This window comes from Tursiops truncatus, chromosome 14 (assembly GCF_011762595.2).
Source record: "Tursiops truncatus isolate mTurTru1 chromosome 14, mTurTru1.mat.Y, whole genome shotgun sequence".
Taxonomy (NCBI): domain Eukaryota; kingdom Metazoa; phylum Chordata; class Mammalia; order Artiodactyla; family Delphinidae; genus Tursiops; species Tursiops truncatus.
Genome location: NC_047047.1, coordinates 58,414,952 through 58,437,533, shown reverse-complemented (window position 1 = coordinate 58,437,533; position 22,582 = coordinate 58,414,952). Strand labels below are relative to the sequence as shown.

Genomic DNA, 22,582 nt, shown 5'->3' with positions numbered 1-22,582 from the left:
TGAATTCAATATCAACTGAATATCCTTGAATTCAATTAAGGATATCATGCAATAATATATATTCCTTTAAAAAGAAAAAAGCATAGATGCTATGATGAAATACCAAAGGGATTGGCTATTGGTTCACTGTTTCCCTGGTAAGCACTAAAAGTATGAAATTTCACATTGTAAGCCAGAACAGCAAGCATAGAAATGTAAGTGACCAATACTAAATGTAAATAGTTTCTCTGATTTTAATCCTTTTTTTCCCTTCAATCAAAAGGCATTTTGAGGAAGAGCAAAGGTATTAGGGTTGTCTGACCTGATCATACCGCGTCATCTCTGTATCTCACCTGGACAGAGCTAGTCATAGTGCTCAGAGCAAACACTGTTGCACAATCTTTGATAGTTGACTGGCTATCAAAGGCACCCTGGGTATCCATTAGCAGCACAGCCACCTAGGAATTTAAAAGTTTAAAATACTAAGTAAAAAATTCACCAATAGTGACTATAAAAGTCAAATATAAAATGGTTAATATCAAAATCAGTAATTAAGTCAAGAAAAGTCCTCTAACTTAAGTATCTCACACATTTTGACATAATAATCCACATATGTTAAAGTTATCAGATATTAATAGTTCTGTGTTGTTTTGATCAAGAAAGAATATGGAAGAAAAAAACCTAGTTTTTTTAGTAAAAAACTATATATATATATATATTTTTTTACTATATATAGTAAAAAACTATAAAGAGAATCTCACTTTTGTTCCATTAGGTCTGTCGATCACAAACACTTCATTCCAGACTTGTATGCCTGTAGTTTCTCTTTCGCAACCACCTCTCCATGTAAAGCCAGTCAATGGTTCATTGCTTCCACCAATCCAACTTTGAGAATCCTGTTAAAGTTAAGAATAAATAGAAAATAAAACACACAAAAATAAGAACTCAAAAGGAATATAAGAAATCACCCACTCTTCACAACACTGTAAATCAATTACACTTCAATAAAAATTAAAAAAAAAATCAGCCACTCATTTTATAGATGAGGAAGGTACATCCAGGGAGATAAAATATACTGTAACATTACACAAGTAGTTACAAAAACAGTCCCAAATCCCATCTAGGGTGTTTTGACTAAGAGAGATGTGGTCTTCCCCCAAACCTGAACCTTCTTGAATAGCTCACATTTTCATACTCTAGGCTTCTAGATAAGTGGGGTCACACCCACTTCCCCATTTTGGAAAGATTTCCTATGTTTAAAAATCATAAAAAATAGATACTAGCTATTTCGATACCTCCTTGTACAAAACTAAGTTCCAGACAGAATGGCTGTCAAAACAGCATTGCTCTCTTAGAATAGCTTATACTAAAATGTTTTCACACTGCCTTAATTTTCTCTTTAAAAAATATCAACTTTAAAAATAACCACAAGACTTGTTTGAAACCTGATTCAAACAATCCAGCTACATAACTCTTTTTCGAAACCAAAAGGGAAATCTGAATCCAGACTGGGTATTATATTAGATGGTGTTAAGTTGGGGTAAAGATGATTGCTTGGTGTGATAATGGTTTTGTGGTTGTATTAATAATAATAATAAAGTCCTTAACTGTTAAATATTCGAGTATTTATGGTGAAAGAATATGCTTAGCATTTGCTTTAAAATATTTCAGAAAAAAAAAAAAGAGTAAAAGGGCAGAGAGAAAAACAGATGAAACAAGACCAGCAAAATGTTGATAGGTATACTGGGGTTCATTATACTCTAGTATTTTGGGATATATTTAAATTTTTCCATAATCAAATGTTTTAACGTACCTCACAGGGCTAGACTGTTATAATTAAATATCATAAAATTATATTAAAGTTACTATACCATAAGGTAATTTATCTAGAAAATTAAATCTGGAATATAATAAATGAGTTAACTTTGACATATATTAAGAGCCCTAGGGACTTCCCTGGTGGCACAGTGGTTAAGGTGCAGAGCAACTAAGCCCATGCGCCACAACTACTGAGCCTGTGCTCTAGACCAGCGAGCCGCAACTTCTGAAGGCTGCATGCCTAGAGCCCGTGCTCCACAAGAGAAGCCACCGCAACGAGAAGCCCGTGCACCACAACGAAGAGTAGCCCCCGCTCGCCAAAACTAGAGAAAGCCCGCGTGCAGCAACCAAGACCCAACACAGTCAAAAATAAATAAATAAAATAAATAATTTTTTTTAAAAGAGCCCTATACTTTAAGTATACTTAAAGCCCACATACCCTTTTCTCAAAGTACCTCCCCCCACAGGAAAAATTCCTTTGTTTCAGAAATATTTCTAATAAGCTTTACTATATAGTCCAAAACAGATATCAAAGCTCAAATTAGGGGTGGAAAAAAGATGGGTATGGTAGGCTCAATGAGGGATGAAGCAATTTATGAAAACGAGATACAAGGTGGGGGGAAAAAAGTGTTGTCCAGACGATCACTACCTAATGTGAAGATCCGTCTTAAACTTCAAACATCTATAATTATTATTATCCCACAAAACTCCCATCCCCAGTAGGTTACCAATCCTATTAACCACAAAATTCTCTTGGATTCTCTTCTTCACTTTCAGTATCTTCAGCTTTTGACCCTCATCCCTCTGTTGGTCACAAGGCTGCCTGCCACATGGCACAATTCTATTCACATTATATACTATGGACTTGTGCTTCAGGAGGCACCCTTACAGGGATTATGGTCTTGCCCCTGGGCTATACTTTAGATGCCCCAAGTAGCCTGGAACCTCCGTGTCGTACTCTCAACCCATCCTTCCCATAGTCACTTAATTTTCTCAACAAGAAATGTAATCTTGCCACTGTCCTACTAAAAAGTCATCTGCGGCTCCCCATTATTTACAGGACCATCTAGAGACCTGCTGCATACAATCCACCTTTAATTTACTTTTTCTATCTCTGCTCCTGATACTACTCATAAGTTCCCCCAACACACACACACACACACACACACACACACACACACACACACACACACACACACACACACCCTCTTCCAGTTTCTACCACTCCAAAAAGGTCACTATTCCGAAATACGTATGTTGTTTAGCATCTCTATACTTTTGTTCCACCCACTGTCTGCCTAGACTGAGCCAGCTGTCAGGAAACTCCGACTTTTGTGGACTCTGAAAGCATATTACCGACACTGCAGGTGGTTATCTTTAAATAGCTTTGCACTGCAGTTCTTGTGTGAATACTGAGAGCACGGGCTGTAAACTCCATTTTTGTTTACAAAACTGTTCCTACCGAAGTGCCTTGCCCTATTCTAGGCTCTCACATGTGGCATCTCATTCCCCAACAATGTCAAAGTGGTATTTAATGAACTGATTATTTTTAAAAGGTCCAACCTACAAAAGTAACTTAAGAGAATCTACCCTATTAGAGAAATCTGTTTTTATTCTACATCTTGTTTCCCTATCTCTCCTATGAGAATGTAAGTTCCATGAAGAAAGAAAGTTTTGTCTTTTTTTTCTCTCAAAACATAGAATAGTACTCCCAGAAGAGAGAATGGTGCCTGGCTTGCAGTAGGCACTCAAAATATTTGCTCAATAAATAAATACATTAAAAATTTTAATTATTAAGCTTCAGTGTGTTCCCTTTTGAGCATGTGTAAGAGATACCTAAGAAATATGATCCTTTTAGGGACTTCCCTGGTGGTGCAGTGGTTGGGAGTCTGCCTGCCAATGCAGGGGACACAGGTTCAAGCCCTGGTCTGGGAAGACCCCACATGCCTCAGAGCAACTAAGCCCGTGCACCACAACTAGCCCGTGTGCAGCAACAAAGACCCAATGCAGCCATACACACATACATAAATACGTTTACTAAAAAAAAAAAAATATGATCCTTTTAATTATTCCTAGAAACAATTACATGAACAAGAGAGTAAAAATAAATTTTAAAAAGTATAGATGACTGATATCATAGGCTAAGATGTTTGTTAACCTTACCCTCTCCAAAGAAACTTTAAAAAGAACTGGTGTCTCATTTAAAAAATCTATTGACTATATATCATCTCTTCTTAGTTTACCCTGTAATGGAAATGTTTACTAAACTGATTAGTCAATAAAAGGACGAAAGAAAAAGTAAGTCAGAGAACCTAGCTAATTAAAATCACTAAGTTTTGATATTTCAAAACATGAAATTAAGAAGTCTTACTATTTCTCTAACATATTGAATACCGATAAATTTAATATATTCATATATACTCATTCAACAAATATTTATTGAACCCCTACCATGTGCCAGCCACTGTTTTAGGTTCTAGGGATACAGCAGTGAAAAAGAACAAACATTCCTGCCCTCAAGGAGCATTCAAATGAATTCTAGAAGCAGCCTTGCTGATAACAGATACTATTTGCTGTCATAAGTTAGTAAAAGCAAACTTAAGAACTTGAAAAACAGTAATCTGATACCATTTACTACTGTAGGGACAAAACAGGCCTTAAAACTCGAAATTTCTAAAATGATTTTAATCCTCCAGTAAAATAAAAAAATCTTATTGAATAAATCTCAGTTGCAAAAGGCAATATGAAAACACCTGAACTTTAAATGTAGTCAAATATTATAGTGAATAAACATAAACTCTTGCCAAGAAGACTTACCAGTGTAATATAATTGTCAACAATAAAGAACCCGGGCTTCCCTGGTAGCACAGCGGTTAAGAAACCACCTGCCAATGCAGGGGACACAGGTTCGAGCCCTGGTCCAGGAAGATCCCACATGCCGCAGAGCAACTAAGCCCGTGAGCCACAACTACTGAGCCCGCATGCTGCAACTACTGAAGCCTGCACGCCTAGAGCCCGTGCTCTGCAACAAGGGAAGCCACCGCAATGAGAAGCCTGCACACTGCAACGAAGAGTAGTCCCCCTCGCTGCAACTAGAGAAAGCCCACGTGCATCAACGAAGACAACGAAGACCCAACACAGCCAAAAATAAAATAAACAAATAAATTTTAAAAAAATTAAAAAAAAACAATAAAGAACCCCTACCTACTCTAAATAATAAGAAACAAATTCTTATTTCACCATAGGAAAGATAACATTCTCTAGCAACAAAGTGAAACAACAGCTGGTAAACTTGAAACACAGACTTGGTGGTCCAACCAGGTCTACATGTATCAGACCATACACCCTGTTCCCAGTCTTACTGACTCCAACAATGGGCAGGCCAGAAGAATAAAGCCCCATTCAAAAGCCATAGTAACTCATCACAGCGAGGAGGAAAAGGGACAAAAAGGATGAAATTAAAGACCCAAGTAACTGTACAATGAAAGAGCAGATCCTTCCTAGTTATGAAACATTCCCCATAAAAACATAACAGATGGGACTTCCCTGGTGGTGCAATGGTTAAGAATCCGCCTGCCAACGCAGGGGACACAGGTTCGAGTCCTGGTCTGGGAAGATCCCACATGCCGCGGAGCAACTAAGCCCGTGTGTCACAACTACTGAGCCTGCGCTCTAGAGCCCATGAGCCACAACTATGGAAGGCTGTGTGCCTAGAGCCCGTGCTCCGCAACAAGGGAAGCCACCGCAATGAGAAGTCCGCGCACCGCAACGAAGAGTAGCCCCCACTCAACGCAACTAGAGAAAGCCTGCACGCAGCAACAAAGACCCAACACAGCCAAAAATAAAATAAATTAAAAAAACATAACAGGGCTTCCCTGGTGGCGCAGTGGTTGAGAGTCCGCCTGCCGATGCAGGGGACATGGGTTCATGCCCCGGTCCGGGAGGATCCCACATGCCGCGGAGCGGCTGGACCCGTGAGCCATGGCCGCTGGGCCTGCGTGTCCGGAGCCTGTGCTCCGCAACGGGAGAGGCCACAACAGTGAGAGGCCCGCGTACCGCAAAAAAATAAAATAAAATAAAATAACAGATGAAAATCTTAATCTGTATAAAACTAGTACCTAATTCTGGAGATAGGTTATTAACATTAAACACACAAATCAGTGGACAGAATGAGTTAATATAAACATTCTGACCACCAAACATAATTTACAGTTTTCATTTGAATATGTAAGAATACTCTACAGGTCCTGGAACAAATTAAGCAACATTAGACTCTTAAAACAGTTTTAAAACTGTCTAACATCTTAACCACCCCCATGTCCAACTCCTCCCTTTTGGGGCTGGACAAACTGATAACATTATGACTGACCCAAGGCACTAGCTCAAACAAGGACAACTATATCAACTTAGGTACACACCAAAGAAGTGTAAATAACCTTTTTTTTAAGGCTCTGGCTAAAAGGTGACCTTGACCTGGAAGACATTATGCTAAGTAAAATAAGCCAGATATAAAATAACAAAATTGTATGATTCTACTTATATGAGGTACCTACAGTAGTCAAACTCATACAGAAAGTAGAAAAGTGGTTATCAGGGGCTGGAGGAAGGGGAGGAATGAGGAGTTTAATGTGTACAGAGTTTCAGTTAGGGAAGGAAAAAGTTCTGGAGATGCACTGGTGATGATGATTGTACAATAATATGAATATACTTAATGCCACTAAACTGTACACTTAAAAATGATTAAAATGGTAAACTTTGTTATGCATTTTTTAACCACAGTTTTTTTTAAGTGTACTTGAGTGCTACTAGAACAGAAAGGCGAAACACCTCTAGTTACTAAATTAAGGTTTGGCATGGAGATTTGACTTCACAGTCTTCCACTGGACTTCCAGCCTCAGTGCTCCCACATATAAAGCTAATGTAAAAAGCACAGTGGCCTCACAACAAGAAAAAAGTTCAATACGAAAATCAACAAACTTTCTTTCTTAGATCAGAGAATTGAGGTCACAGGGCAAATTGCACACCAAAATCTGAGAGACAGGCAAATACAAAGAACCACAAGCTGAGGTCAGTTACCAAGGAGCAGAAGCTGCTGGAGCAACTGGAAGAAACACTTAAATGGTAATTTGGACAAACTGCTGGAAGCTACGAGTAGACTAGCTTGAGACCTAAGACCTCTCATGGAGGTTCAGGCTTCATAGGCCCCCACTTTCTTGGGTTTTACCTCAAGGAGCTCCCTGAGGTTTTCTTTTTTTTTTTGGCCATGGCACACAGCTTGCAGGATCTTAGTTCCCTGAGCAGGGACTGAACTTGGGCCACAGCAGTGATAGCACTGAGTCCTAACCACTGGACTGCCAGGGAATTCCCTGCAACCATTTTCAAATACACTCAGGAAAGTAAGCACTGATAGCAGTCCTCATTAACAAAGGCCTGCCCTCCAAGACAAACTACCTTATCAGAGCTTTATCTAAGCCTGGAAAGGGCAATTCATCAACTCCAGCCCCCTCTATCCTTCCTGTCTCAAGTAAGGGGAGAAAAAAAATTGTTAAGGCTAAGAAACACTTCTGAAGGTCACAGCCCAGGGACTCAGGCCCACTTACAAAACTGAGATTTAATCATAAAATGATATAGCTTTCCTCTCCCACACCTTACCACCACATCAACCAGGCTCCACTACGATGACAGTGGATTACAAATGAGAGAGCTGCAAGACACATTCTATTTAAGGAGTTCTTAGAGAAACCCAAGGATAATGGGGGAGGGGGAGAAAACTGAAGTCTCTGGGACCTAAAGCAGCAGAAAACATTAAACACATCTCTGAGCTAAAGTTAGATTAACATAACACCTCACACTAAAAACTTAACTGTCAGTTCCTATTTTCTGATATTTCATGCCTAACTTTCAACAAAAAAATTACAAGCCATGCCAAAAGGTAAGGAAAAACAGACTGACGAGACAAAGCAACCATCAGAACCAAACTCAGATATGATGCAGATTTTGAAATATGAGGTAGTAAATTTAAAATAACTAGGATTAATATCTTATGGGCTCTAATGAGAAAAGTAGAAAATGTGCAAAAACAAGTAATGTAAGCAGAGAGATGGAAATTCAAAGAATTAAAAGAAAATGGTACATATAAAAAACACTGTAGTAGAAGTAAAGAATGCCTTTAATATACTTATCCACAGACTGGACACAGCCAAGGAAAGAATCAGTGAACATGAATAGATATCAATAGAAACTTCCCAAATTGAAATGCATAGACAAAAAAGGATAAGAATAACAGAACAGACCACTCAAGGACTGTGGGACAACTGCAAAAGGTGTAATATAGGTGTAATGGAAATACCAGAAGGAGAAGGGAGAAAAGCATAAAAGAAACATCAGAAGTAATAATGGCTGAGAATTTTCTAAAATTAATGACAGATACTAAAAAACAGATCCAATAAAGTCAGAGAACACCAAATAGGATAAATACCAAAAGATCTATACCAGGCATATCACAGTCTAACTGCAAAATAACAAAGACAAAAAGGAAATCCTGAAAGAAAACAGAGACAAAAAACACTTTACCTGTAGAAGAACAGGAAGGATAAGAATCACTTTGGACTTCTCACACACAAACAGGAAGAGAATAGAGTGAAATATTTCAAGTGCTGAAAGAAAAAAGCCACCAACCTAGAATTCTGTATCCAGCAAAGTTATCCTACAAAAGTGAAGGAGAAATAGTCTTCCTTAGACAAAAACTGAGGGAGATTGTCACCAGTACACCTGCCTTGAAAGAAGTGTTCAAAGTTCTTCCAAGGGAAAGAAAATAATATAGGTCAGAAACTCAGACATATATATAAAAGAATGTCAAAGAAAGACAAGAAAGTAAATCTTTTATTCTTCTTTCTCTTAATTCATCTAATAGACAACTATGTGTATGAAGTGCTAATAGCAACAATGTATTGGGTGATTATGGTACATAACACAGAGGAAATTAACAACATCATAAGGCACAGGAGGGAGGAATTGGGAATACTCTGTCATAATGTACCTGCTCTACCCATGAAGCAGTATAGTAATATTCTAAAGCAGACTTAGACTAGTTGTAAATGTATATTGCAAACTCCAGGCAACCAGTTTTTTTTTTAATGTTTAGAGAAGTATAATAGATATACTAAGGAAGAACAGAATGTAGAATCATATAAAATAGTCAATTAAAGCTAGAGAAGGCAGAAAAAAATAAAAAACAAACAAGTACAACAAATAGAAAATTACAAACATAAGAAATAACAATCCAATCCTATCAAAAATCACTTTAGATGTGCATGATTGAAATAAACCAATTAAATGACAGAAACTGTCACTGTGGATTAAAAAAAAAGACCCAAATATTTGTTGTCCACAAAAAACCCAGTTTAAACATAAAGAAAAGGAATGGAGGAAGATATACCATACTGGCACTAATCAAACAAAAGCTAGAGTAGCTATATTAATTTCCGACCAAGCTGACTTAAGGACAAGGAAATTATCAGGATAAAGAGTGGTATTACATAATAATAAAGGGGTCAATTCTCCAGAAAAACTTAACAGTTATCTTTAATGTGTATGCACTTAACAACAAAGCATCAAAATACGTGAGGCAAGAACTGAACTGCAAGAAGAAACAAGACAAGTCCACTATTACACTTGGAGACTTCAACACCCCTCCATCAGTAATTGACAGGCCCAGAAGACAGAATATCAGTAAGGATATAGCTGAACTGAACAGCACCAACAATCAGGTGGATCTAATTGACATTATATTGGGTTGGCCAAAAGGTTCATTTGGTTTTTTCCATAAGATGGCTCTAGTAGTGCTTAGTTATCTTTAACTTCATTCGAAACAATTTTGTTAGATTGTATTGTGACAGCTGTCATACCAGCATGCCTTTAAAAAAAAATTTATCAAAGTTGGTGAATTTTTGTGTAGCCATTTTAATACGGAAGATGGAAGAAAAAAAGCCACATTTTTGGCATGTTATGCTTTATTACTTCAAGAAACGTTAAGAATGCAACCGAAACGCAAAAAAAGATTTGTGCAGTGTATGGAGAAGGTGCTGTGACTGATCCGACGTGTCAAAAGTGGTTTGCGAAGTTTCATGCTGGAGATTTCTCTCTGGATGCTCCACGTTCGGGTAGACCAGCTGAAGTTGATAGTGGTCGAATTGAGACATTAATTGAGAACCATCAACGTTATACCACGCGGGAGATAGCCGACATACTCAAAATATCCAAATCAAGCAATGAAAATCATTGGCACCACCCTAGTTATGTTCATCTCTTTGATGTTTACGTTCCACATAAGAAGCAAAAAAAACCTTCTTGACCATATTTCTGACGTGATTCTCTACCTAAACATAAGGAAAATGTTCCATTTATAAAACAAATTGTGACAGGTGATGAAAAGTGGATACTGTACAATAATGTGGAACAGAAGACATTGTGGGGCAAGCAAAATGAACCACCAACAACCACACCAAACACCATTCTTCATCCAAAGAAGGTGATGTTGTGTATATGGTGGGATTGGAATAGAGTCCTCTATTATGAGCTCCTTCCGGAAAACCAAACGAAAATTCCAAAAAGTACTGCTCCCAATTAGACCAAATGAAAGCAGCACTCGACAAAAAGCATCCGGAATTAGTCAACAGAAAATGCATACTTTTCCATCAGGATAACCAAGACCGCGTGTTTCTTTGACGACCAGGGAAAAACTGTTACAGCTTGGCTGGGAGGTTCTGATTCATCCGCCATATTCACCAGACATTGCACCTTCGAATTTCCATTTATTTTGGTCTTTACAAAATTCTCTTAATGGAAAAAATTTCAATTCCCTGGAAGACTGTAAAAGGCACCTGGAACAGTTCTTCTTTGCTCAAAAAGATAAAACGTTTTGGGTGGATGGAATTATGAAGTTGCCTGAAAAATGGCAGAAGGTAGTGGAACAAAACGGGGAATACGCTGTTCAATAAAGTTCCTGGTGAAAATGAAAAATGTGTCTTTTATTTTTACTTAAAAACCGAAGGGACTTTTTGGCCAACCCAATAGAATCCTTCATCCAACAACAACAGAATACACATTCCTCTCAAACTCATACAGAACATTCCCCAAAATAGGACATATACTGGGCCTTAAAACACACCTTAAAATAAATTTTAAAGAACAGATCACACAAAGTATGCTCTCAGACCACAACTGAATTAAACTAGAAACCAGTAATAGAAACATAGCTGGAAACCCCATAATACTTGGAGTTTACACAACACACTTCTAAATAACACACGGGTCAAAAAAGTCTCAACAGAAATTTTAAACTATTTTGAACTAAATGAAAATGAAAATACAACCCATGAAAATATGTAAAATGCAGTGAAAGCAACAGTTACAAGGAGAATTTATAGCACTGGGTGCATATATTAGGAAAAAAGATCTAAAATCAATCATCTAAACTTCTACCTTAGGAAACTAGATATAACCTAAAGAAGCAGAATAAAAATACAGCAGACACCAATAAAGCTGAACACAAGAAAACAGGATAACAACACAACAGGGAAAAAAAATTAATGGAACCAAAGCTGGTCCTTTGAAAAGATCAATAAAATTGATTTGACAGAGAAAAGACAAATAATAATATCAGAAATCAAAGAGGAGTCAAAACTACTAATTTCATGGACATTAGAAAGATAGTAAAAGAATATTAAGAACAATTCTATGCCCACAATTTTGATAACTTAGTTGAAACGGACCAATTATTTGAAAGACACAACCTACCAAACCCACACGAGAAAAAAATGGATCATCTGAATAGACCTGTATCTACTAAAGAAATTTAATCAATAATTAATAACCTTCAAAAGAGAATGAACCAAATTCAGACAGTTTCACTGGTAAGTTCTACCAAACATTTAAGAAAGAAATGATGCCAGTTCTCTCTAAGCTCTTCCAGGAAATAGAAGCAGAGGGAACACTTCCTAACTCATTCTATGAGGCCAGTGTTATCTTAATACCAAAACCAAATAGAGACATAACAAGAAAGGAAAACTAAAGATCAATATATCTCATGAACATAGATATAAAAACACTCAACAAAATATTAGCAAATTAAATCCAACATTGTATAAAAAGAATTATACACCACAACTAACTATTCCAGGGACACAAGGCTAACTCAACATTCAAAAAATTAATAATGTGATCCATCACATCAACAGGCTAAAGAAAAATCATATGATCACATCAACAGATGCAGAAAAAGCATCTGAAAAAATCCAACATCCACTCATGATTAAGAAAACAAAAACCCTCTCAGCATGCTAGAAACAGAACTTCTTGAACTTGATTGAAAAACATATACAGAACTATTCTACAGCTAACAACATACATAGTGTGAAAACCTAGATGCTTCTCCCTAAAGATTAGGAAAGAGATAAGGATATTTGCTCTTATCACTTTGTACTCAACACTGTACTGCAGACTCTAGCCAGGAAAATTAGCTAAGAAAGAGAGAGATAAGAGGTACTCAGATTGGAAAGGAAAAAGGAAAACTGTATTTACAGGTGACATGATCTTATATATAGAAAACATTAAAAAGTCCACTAAAAAACTATTGGAACGGGGACTTCCTTGGGGTGCAGTGGTTAAGAATCCACCTGCCAATGCAGGGACACAGGTTTGAGCCCTGGTCGAGGACGACCCCACATGCTGCGGAGCAACTAAGCCCGCACGCCTAGAGCCCGTGCTCCGCAACAAGAGAAGCCACCGCAATGAGAAACCTGCGCACCGCAACAAAGAGTAGCCCCTGCTCGAGGCAACTAGAGAAAGCCCGTACACAGCAATGAAGACAAAACGCAGCCAAAAATAAATAAATTTAAATAAATAAATAAATAAAAATTGTTCACTTAAAATGATTAAAAAAAAACTATTGGAATGAATAAATGGGTTGAACAAGGTTGCAGGATACAAGACCAATATAAAACAATTGTCTTTCTGTAAACTTGCAACAAACAATCTGCAAATGAAATTAAGAAAACAATTCTGGGGGGCTTCCCTGGTGGCACAGTGGTTGAGAGTCCGCCTGCCGATGCAGGGGACGCAGGTTCGTGCCCCGGTCCAGGAAGATCCCACATGCTGCGGAGCGGCTGGGCCCGTGAGCGATGGCCGCTGGGCCTGCGCGTCCGGAGCCTGTGCTCCGCAACGGGAGAGGCCACAACAGTGAGAGGCCCACGTACCGCAAAAATAAAAAAGGAAAATAAAAAAAAAAAAAGAAAACAATTCTGGGGCTTCCCTGGTGGCACAGTGGTTGAGAGTCCGCCTGACAATGCAGGGGACACGGGTTCGTGCCCCGATCCGGGAGGATCCCACATGCCGCGGAGTGGCTGGGTCCGTGAGCCATGGCCGCTGAGCCTGCGCGTCCGGAGCCTGTGCTCCGCAATGGGAGAGGCCAAAACAGTGAGAGGCCCGCGTATCGCAAAAAAAAAAAAAAAAAAAAAGAAAGAAAACAATTCTGTTTATAACATCAACAAAAAATGAATAAATTTAACAAAAGAAGTGTAAAACATACTCTGCAAACTACAAAACATTTTTGGAAGAAATTAAAGAAGATCCACATAAATGGAAAAACATCCCATGTTCAAAGATTGAAATGCTTAATATTAAGATGGCAACACTACCCAAACTGACCTTTTAGATTCAATCCAATCACCAACAGAATCCCAGCTAACCTCCCATAGAAACTGATAGGCTAAGTCCAAATATCATACGGAATTGCAAGAGACCTAGAACAGACAATCTTGAAAAAAGAACAAAATAAGAGAACTCACTTCCTGTTTTGAAAACTTACTACAAAGCAAAGGTAATCAAGACAGTCTAGTACTGGCATGAGAACAGACATACAGACCAATGCAACAGAACTGAGGGTTCAGAAATAAAGCCACATGTCTATGGCCAACTAGCTGTCAACAAGGGTGCCAAGATCATTCAATGGGGAAAGAATAGCCTTTCTAACAAACGGTGCTGGGACAACTGGATAGGCATATACAAAAAAAATGAAGCTGAACCCTTACCTCATACCATTATCATTCATTATTATATATTAATGTATTATATATAATTAGTGAATATATGTTATATTAACATATTCATAGAATTATAGCATTATTCATAAGCCAAAAGGTGGAAAGAACCCAAATGCCCACTAACGATGAGGGGATAAATAAAATGTGATATATGTATACAATAGAATATTATTCAGTCTTGGGCTTCCTGGTGGCACAGTGGTTAAGAATCCGCCTGCCAATGCAGGGGACACGGGTTCGAGCCCTGGTCCGGGAAGATCCCACATGCCAGAGCAACTAAGCCCGTGCACCACAACTACTGAGCCCATGTGCCACAACTACTGAAGCCCACACGCCTAGAGCCCGTGCTCCACAACAAGAGGAACCACTGCAATGAGAAGCCCACGCACCACAACAAAGAGTAGTCCCCACTCGCCACAACTAGAGAAAGCCCACACACAGCAATGAAGAGCCAACGCTGCCAAAAATAAATAAATAAAATAAATTTATCTTAAAAATAAATAACCGATTAATTCGAACATGACATGAAGGAATTTTATTCTAGAAAAACTTTTAATTCACTTCTCAAGTTTACAAAAGACTGATTTCTTTCCTTCTATATTTCAAGCAAAACCAACCTATTTTCATAATACAAGTAGCAGCTTAAGGAAAAAAAAAACCTGTGTAGGAAGCTATTTACTTTGCAAGAAAATGAGACCTAAAAATCAGAATTTCCCCTGTAATTTGGAAATGTTTGGTAACAATCTCAGAATATTCTTGGTTTTAAGAACTTAGCTACTGAAGTTTTTGTTTTTATCCAACAGAAAAGAGCTCACATTCAGCTTTGTTATGATTCCTTTACTAACTAATCAAAATTAAAACACATATCTATTTCTAAATCATGAAGTAAAATATTTACATTTGGCTCCTTTAGTGAACTGCTTTACATAAATTGACTCAAGTCAATACCGGAGACATACGAAATCAGTACAGTAGGTCCTCCCGATGTGAAACCCACAGATACAGTGGGCTGACTGTACTACGCCATTTTATATAAGGAACCTGGACATCCAGGGATTTTGGCATCCATTGGAGGTCTTGGAATCAATAGCCCCCCCAATCCCGCCCCCACTCTGGGATACCTAGGGACGACTGTATAAAGCCACTGTTATCTCCCACCTTCTTCAACTACCATCCCATCTTTGCAGGCATATAGGTTAATGAAATATTCCAAAACTATCCCACTGTTTTTTCTCCTTTACTTTCATCTCCTAGGAAAAGCATGACCCACCACTAAGTCAGTATAAGTAGAAGCCTGTTATTCCTCCAAATCAAACACTGTTTAATGTGATTTTCAATTGACAGAATAAGATTATTTACATCAGGAATCCTATATGGAAACTTTATGAATGAAAATTAATAAAGACATTTAGATTAGAAACCACTAACTAGGTGTGTAGCCTGAGGTCCTCCTTACCATTCTGTGGCTTCAGTATCTTACCCACAAAGGAGGAAATTCTATTAGTTCAGAGATTACAAATATACAACACATGTGGGCTGCTACTCGCCCTCTGAACAGCCACTACTAATTGATAAGAGATCAAATAAGAAATGGCACCTAAGGTGAAACTTGCTAGACAAGTGATCTAAGCTTCCTTCCCCTTCTAACATTCTGTCTGTGACCTACTTGGAATCAAATACATTTGCAGTGAACAGCTCAGACACAGATAGAAACAATATACACAAGCTAACTTAAGGAGTCAGAGCCTCAAAATACAGAAATTCTTTATCATCTTTAAATGTACAGACTTTCTTTTTTAAAGAATAAGTCACAAAAAAAAAGAATAAGTCACTATTTATACATTTCTCTATTTCAGATGTAGATTGCTGGAAAATAATCAAGTCTAAGTGGAAAAACCTTAAAATACTATATCTTTCTCAATTTCCAACTTGTGTCAAATAGTGTTCTTTACCATGAACTACATTCTTGATACTCAGGCATGCTTGAACATGCCTGAAGAGATCCCTATGGAAAGAATATTGAAAAGCTTCCTGAAAATCAACTAGGAATGTTTGCCTTATTACTTATCTCAAGTAGGATGCATATCCAGTTACAGATTTACACAGAACACGTAAAGGTGAACACCCTGACAGATGTTTAGACAATTACATAATTCTGTCAAAGTGTTATTTCTAGCACCTTCATGTGGCCTTCTGAATGTCTAAAGCCTACTCCTATAAAGCCCTTCCCCTTAAGTGCTCCACTACAAATTTCCAATTCCTCCTTCTTGGTTCCTATCAAACTCTCATTCCCTCAGCCCAACTTTCAACTGTTAGAAAACTACTCTGACTCAAGCGGGAAAAAAAAATTTTTTTTCTTGCTTTTGTTCAGGGGAGAAAGTCAAAGTCAGGGAGGGGAGGGAAATAATTGTCTGGTACCATCAAAAAGTGAAAATGTGTAGAGAAAGGGTGATTCATCAGTCAAAATAGAAAATAAGTTCTTACTATGGGCCAATTATCGTGCCAGGCATGGGAGATATGGTAACCAAGATAAAGCCCACTCCTGACAGTAAACTAGCCAGGAAAAATAAGTAACTAAAGTAGTATCAATGAAACATAGGACCTGTGCCATATGGTCATAACACAGCCTTAGAAACCAAGGAAGGCTTCCTATGAAAAAAGATTAGCCAACAGTACAGCAACATTTGAGAGATAACACGACATACTCGAGGAACTGCAAAAACTATAGTATACCTGACATACAGAGACAAGGGATGAGGCTCAGAGATCATGGAAGACCATGGAAGTCACTTTAAGGAACTGAACCTTATCTCAAAAAGTAAGTCTCTGAAGGAGACTTATTTGAGGAGCATAAGTATACCTTTACAGAAGTCTCTATCAGCCTACTTCACCCACTGTTGTAAAGGCGACTGAGAAGGGGAAGGAAATAACAAAAAGCGAGAGACTGAACGGTGCTTCAGAGACTTTAGCGTATACTCAGACATCTTAGGTTAGAGCTACAATGCTTGGAACACAGGTGCTCAATCATATGCCTCAATATGTACCACATGCAAAAAGGAATTATGGAGATGAAGAAGAATCAAGAGCTCAAACAAACTTACATTACTGTCTTAACTGAGAAGTCTTATCAAGAACTGTATTTTCGTAAAATTAAAGATACAGCTCTTACTGTTTTTTGTCTACTATTTTTAAACAATATTGGTTGGTAATTTTTGTTTTTAACTCAGTTCAATTTAAAAGACACTATTCACCTTGTTATACATATATCTAAGCATGAAGTCCAGTAGAAATGATTTCCCTTTACGAAAAGCTCCTGCCACGGATACCACTACTATGTTAAGATCTCGTATGTGCTCCTGTAGCAATATCTGCTCCAAAGCTTCTTCATCAAGCTCAAAGTTATGGTCATCTTCATGTGCAAGAACAATCTGTACTGGACATGGTTTCTTCATAACCTCATCAGAGTTTACTAGGTCATCATCTTCATAATTCTCACCTAGAGTTAAAAAAGAGAGAAACAGGTTACCTTAATTCCTGCATTCTAAACTTTTCCTAAAGGATCACAATGAAAGCAAAATTTCAAATAACTTCTCCTCCATTATAGGTCATTTGGAAATAGTTACAAAAAGTGATGCTCAAACACACACTGGATTTCTCACTCCCTCTATAATAGGACCAAGAATACCAGTCAGTTTCTTACTATATAGAGAGATAAGCAGGAATACTAAGTAAGGCCTCTATCTCAATCAGGTCTTAACAGCTACACGTGCGCAACAGCTGTTCTGAACACTGTGATTCTATAAACAACTTTTGCTACTGTATGCACATGCAAACCAGATGTAGTGAGTGGAAAATCAATTTCACCTAATAATTCAGATTCCAATTTCCCTATAGGCATCACCTGGAAATTACTCCAAGTTACAAAGATTAAAATATACATATAAATTGTAAACATTATTTTTCATTCTGAAACTTCAAGGGTTAAGGTCCTAAGAAATTTCCAAAAATGACACATGATAAAGCTAATGGTTCCCTAATTTAATAAGAGTTACCTAAAAGGATAGCATTCCTTATTAAAACAAAGCACAGGATTAATGTTTTAGTGGAAGACATAAGAAGAACAGTCAACGAGGTGCAGAGATTCATCTGTCTCTAGGGCCCTTTTTCACCAAACACCACAGACACCCCTTCAAAATTATATAGCTCCTAAAAAACAGCTATATAAACTCGTTTGTTCACCCAGCACACCAAAAGAAGTTAACCTTTGCAGAAGAACTTTACTGAATAGTGATGAAGAAATAACTATAGAATATGTAACAGGTGAGAGAGTTTTTTAAAGTTTAGGTTTGTGTTTTGTTTTCTGGTTTTTGTTTGCTTGTTTGTGGTACACGGGCCTCTCACTGTTGTGGCCTCTCCTGTTGCGGAGCACAGGCTCCGGACGCGCAGGCTCAGCGGCCATGGCTCACGGGGCCAGCCACTCCGCGGCATGTGGGATCCTCCCGGACCGGGGCACGAACCCGTGTCCCCTGCATCGGCAGGCGGACTCTCAACCACTGCGCCACCAGGGAAGCCCTGTTTGTTTGTTTTTAAACCCACTTAATAGCTAGTTTCAGAGACTATGTACCTTGTCTGCCTTTCTTCCCTATCAATTGCTTGATCCCACTAGCAACACTCCTGGGGATCTTATCCTCTCCCACATCAACATTTTTAAGACTCTCCCCTTGAGATTGTCTACTAAGTGCCAGTTTCCAATCTAAGGAGACATACGGTATCTACCGTGTTCAATGCAATGACAGCCCCTCCTCACCGAGGAGACAGCCAGTCCACTGAGGAGTGGCACATTATTAGTGCACCAATACCTTATCCACACAAACACTATTCTCAGCACGAAGATTATATACTTACATTAATGAATTTTTAATTTCTTTACAGAAAGAAACATCTAGCTTATTTGATTTGCAAAGACTATTAGAGTCTTTACCTTCACATCACAAGGCACATTTAACTGTACAAAGCAAAATCAACACTATTTCAAAAGCTGTTGCAAACAGTAACAATATAATGTAATATAAAGAGCAGTCAGTTTCAAAGGAGAATTTTTTAAAGTAAAAGCAAACAGTATTTAATTAAAAAGGATATTATCACTGCTTGTTTCAATGCTATACAGATATAGCCAGGTATGCTATTTGAATGCACAAAAAGTAAACCTTCCGGGAAAAGTACAACATAGTTAAATTCCAATTTAATATATTACCAAACAGTATGCAAATTGTGTGATTAAAACCTTCCAAACCTATTAGTGGTTAAGAATGAACCAGGAGGGGCTTCCCTGGTGGTGCAGTGGTTGAGAATCCGCCTGCCAGTGCAGGGGACATGGGTTCGATTCCCAGTCCGGGAAGATCCCGCATGCCGCAGAGCAGCTAAGCCTGTGTGCCACAACTACTAAGCCTGTGCTCTAGAGCCCACAAGCCACAACTACTGAGCCCACGTGCCACAACTACTGAAGCCCGCGGGCCTAGAGCCCGTGCTCCGCAACAAGAGAAGCCACCGCAATGAGAAGCCCGCGCGCTGCAACGAAGAGTAGCCCTCGCTCGCCGCAACCAGAGAAAAGCCCGCATGTAGCAATGAAGACCCAACGCTGCCAGAAGCAATAAATAAATAAAATAATAAAATAAATAAATTTTTTAAAAAAAGAATGAACCAAGAAGCAAAACGGCCTAGATGCGTGTCATTTAACTTCTCTATGCCTGCTTCCTCATCTGTAACATGGGGATAATAATAGCACCTACCACATTAAGTTGTCATCAGGATTAAATGATTTGAAATATGCTTGATACATCGTAAGCATTACAGGTGCTTGTCATTAAGGTGACAGTAATTCTAAAATAATCAATCCTACAGAAAAGCTTTTATTTACACCTTAAAATGCTAAAACTCTACAGTGACCTTCAATTGACCTGTGTAGCTGTGTAACAACATCACCATCTACCCATTTGCAGGCACAAACCTGAGGGCTGTCCATGATACATCCCTCCTTTTCCTTACCCCTAAATCTAACCAATAACGAAGGTCTTAAATTTGTCTTCATTCAAAATCTTCTGATACCATCCCTATTCTCATCATCACCACCATCTTATCTCACTTAAGGTGGTATCGAACTGGTCTCCCTTCTTGCCCCCTCCTCCAAACCAATCCTCACAGAGTAGAAACTGAATAATACGGTTAAATGTAAATGTGATTAAGTTACTCTCCTTAAAAATCACTGCTACAGAGCATTAACAACTAAAATCCTACATGTGCCTCATAAAATCCTGTACTCACTGCCAAATCTCTCCTGCCCCATTTGGTGCTATTTTCCCCTGTGTAAACTACCAACAGACAAGCTAACCTTTTTTTCAGATCCTTATGCTATTAAGCTCTTTCTAGACCCTTATTTCACCCATGATATTTCTCTGCCTGGAATACTCTTTCCCATGTTGTTCCCCTAATTAATTCCTTAAATCTCAGTTTAAACGTCATGTTCTCAGGAATATCTTCCCCCAAGGTTCCTAACCAAATTCAGTCCTCCTACACTCCCCCAATTTTAATCCACCCATCATTTGAATATTTATGTAAGTACTTATTTATTACATGTCTCCCCTCCTAGACTGCCAATCCTCTGCTTAAAACCCTCAATTAGTTCCCCACCATAACCAGAAAATAGAGGGAAAAAAAAAAAATCTTCTACATCCCTTACCATAGTCTCCCCAGTTCTGTGTGATCTGGCCCCTGCAATCTGCCCTTCTTGCTGTTCCTTGAACAGGCCAAACCTGTTTCCCACCCCAGAATCTTTGTCCTGTGTTCTCCCCTGTCTGGAACGCTCTGTCCCTAGAAATTTACGTGGCTTGCTTCTCCATCATCTAGGTCTCAGTGCGAATGTTAATCTCCTCCATGTGGCTTTCCTCAACCACTCAGTCTAAATTACAGACCCCTCTCCATCACTTTAACAAAACAGGGTTTTTCCCCACAGCCCTTTCCAGTATTTAAAATAACTTTTTTCATTTGTTTACATGTGTGCCTTATATCTCCCCCTCCATAGAAAATATGTGCCACAAAAATAAGGATCCCAGTCACCCTACTGACCACTCTCTTAGTACTTAGAACACGCTTGGCACCTAGCAGGTGCTTAATAAATATTTCTTGAATGAATGAAATTTACATATTTTACTCAGGAGTTTTACACATGTCCCTACCTGTTTTATAAGCAAATTTGACATTCACATAATTAGTTTGGGGAAATACTTCTAGCAACTCAAGAGTAGTATATTTATCACAAAATTACAATTAAAAGTATGAAGTTCTACCAAGTAACACATTTTAATTAAAAAGAACTCAAAATTAATAAGTGCTAAAGTATCATAATGACCAAATTTGGAGATTGCTGATTTTGTTAAAACCAACAAGTAGTCTTATTCTTAAATGTAAAGAAAGCATTAGTTGGTTTCTTAAAAATAAAAATAAACCATTTGGCAGGAAATCTTTGCTACCTTAAAATTTCACCTAAATTAACTGACTACAGTGGCCAGTTTTCTTTTATTAGCATGAATAAAGATAGATACTGCAGATATACAGGCAGCATATTTGTCACTATTTCTAGTCAACAGACCTCTAAAGGGAAGTGTAGCGAATATGTTTCACAGGTATCATGGAGTACAATGACATGATTCAGCTAAATTTACTCCCCCATCATAATTTCCCTACTAAATTTGGACGAACTACAGATAAAGTACTTCATTCATCAAACACTGATATAGGCCACCATATAAAAGAGAATTATATGCAAATTTCTTTAGAATACCTATAAATATTAATACTCTGTGATCACCTACAATTGGAAGTCTTTTTAAATTTAGCATTAAGATCTTAAACTGAAGTTAAATTCTATGTAGAGAATAGTGATTTTATTTCCACTCTTTAATGCCAAGAGATTGCTGGAAAAAGAGATTTCAGCCCTCCCAATAGATTTTCCTAATTCACTGTTCCAAGTCAGTTCTCCCCGACGTGGATCTTTCAGGGTCAAAGCTGAAAGGCACATACAGACAATCAACTCAAATATTTCTCCATACCTTAACACTAAGTATACTTAACCTATTTACCACAAGGCCTACAAAAAGACACCGTCTTGGTAAAGTGGGGAAAGAGAGATGACTAGGTGGAACACAAGAGGATTTTTAGGGCCATGAAACTATTCTCTATGATGCTAATGGTAGAGCTGTATCATCATACATTTGTCAAGACCCATAGAATATACAACCCCCAAAGTGAACCCTAATGTAAACTACAGACTTTGGGTGATAATCAGGTGTCAATGAAAGTTCACTGATTGTGACAAGTGTACCACTCTGGTGTGGGATGCTGACAGGGTGAGAGGCTGCAGGTGTGTGAGGACCGGGGGTGGGGGGGCAGGGTTGGGGGGTGTGCATGCGTGCGGCCAGACTCTACTTTGTGCTCAATTTTGCTGTGAACTTAGAACGGCCCCCAAAAATAAGTCTATTAAAAAAAAAGAAAAAGACACCTGTCTTTTTTTATTGCTATTTAATCATACTTTATCTTAATTCATACATTCAGCACACATTCCAACAGGAAAATTTACACTTCAGGACCAACCTAGGTATATTTGCAAACTTCAATCTTAATCATAAACT

The 22,582-nt window shown here is 38.2% G+C and overlaps 1 protein-coding gene across 6 annotated transcripts in view; it reads right to left on the bottom strand.

The window, feature by feature from the left end:
- ATL2 (atlastin GTPase 2) overlaps positions 1 to 22,582 on the bottom strand; it is a 77,467-nt gene that overhangs the window by 29,887 nt on the left and 24,998 nt on the right. For 5 of the 6 annotated variants that reach the window (XM_019942830.3, XM_019942826.3, XM_019942828.3 and 2 more), the window contains exons 2-4: positions 17,150 to 17,394; positions 741 to 875; positions 333 to 437 (exon numbers count right to left, since the gene is read on the bottom strand). In XM_019942830.3, coding sequence (XP_019798389.1) covers positions 333 to 437; positions 741 to 875; positions 17,150 to 17,394 — 485 coding nt within the window. The remainder of the gene's footprint in view (positions 1 to 332; positions 438 to 740; positions 876 to 17,149; positions 17,395 to 22,582) is intronic. The other variant, XM_033838709.2, reaches the window with a different exon arrangement.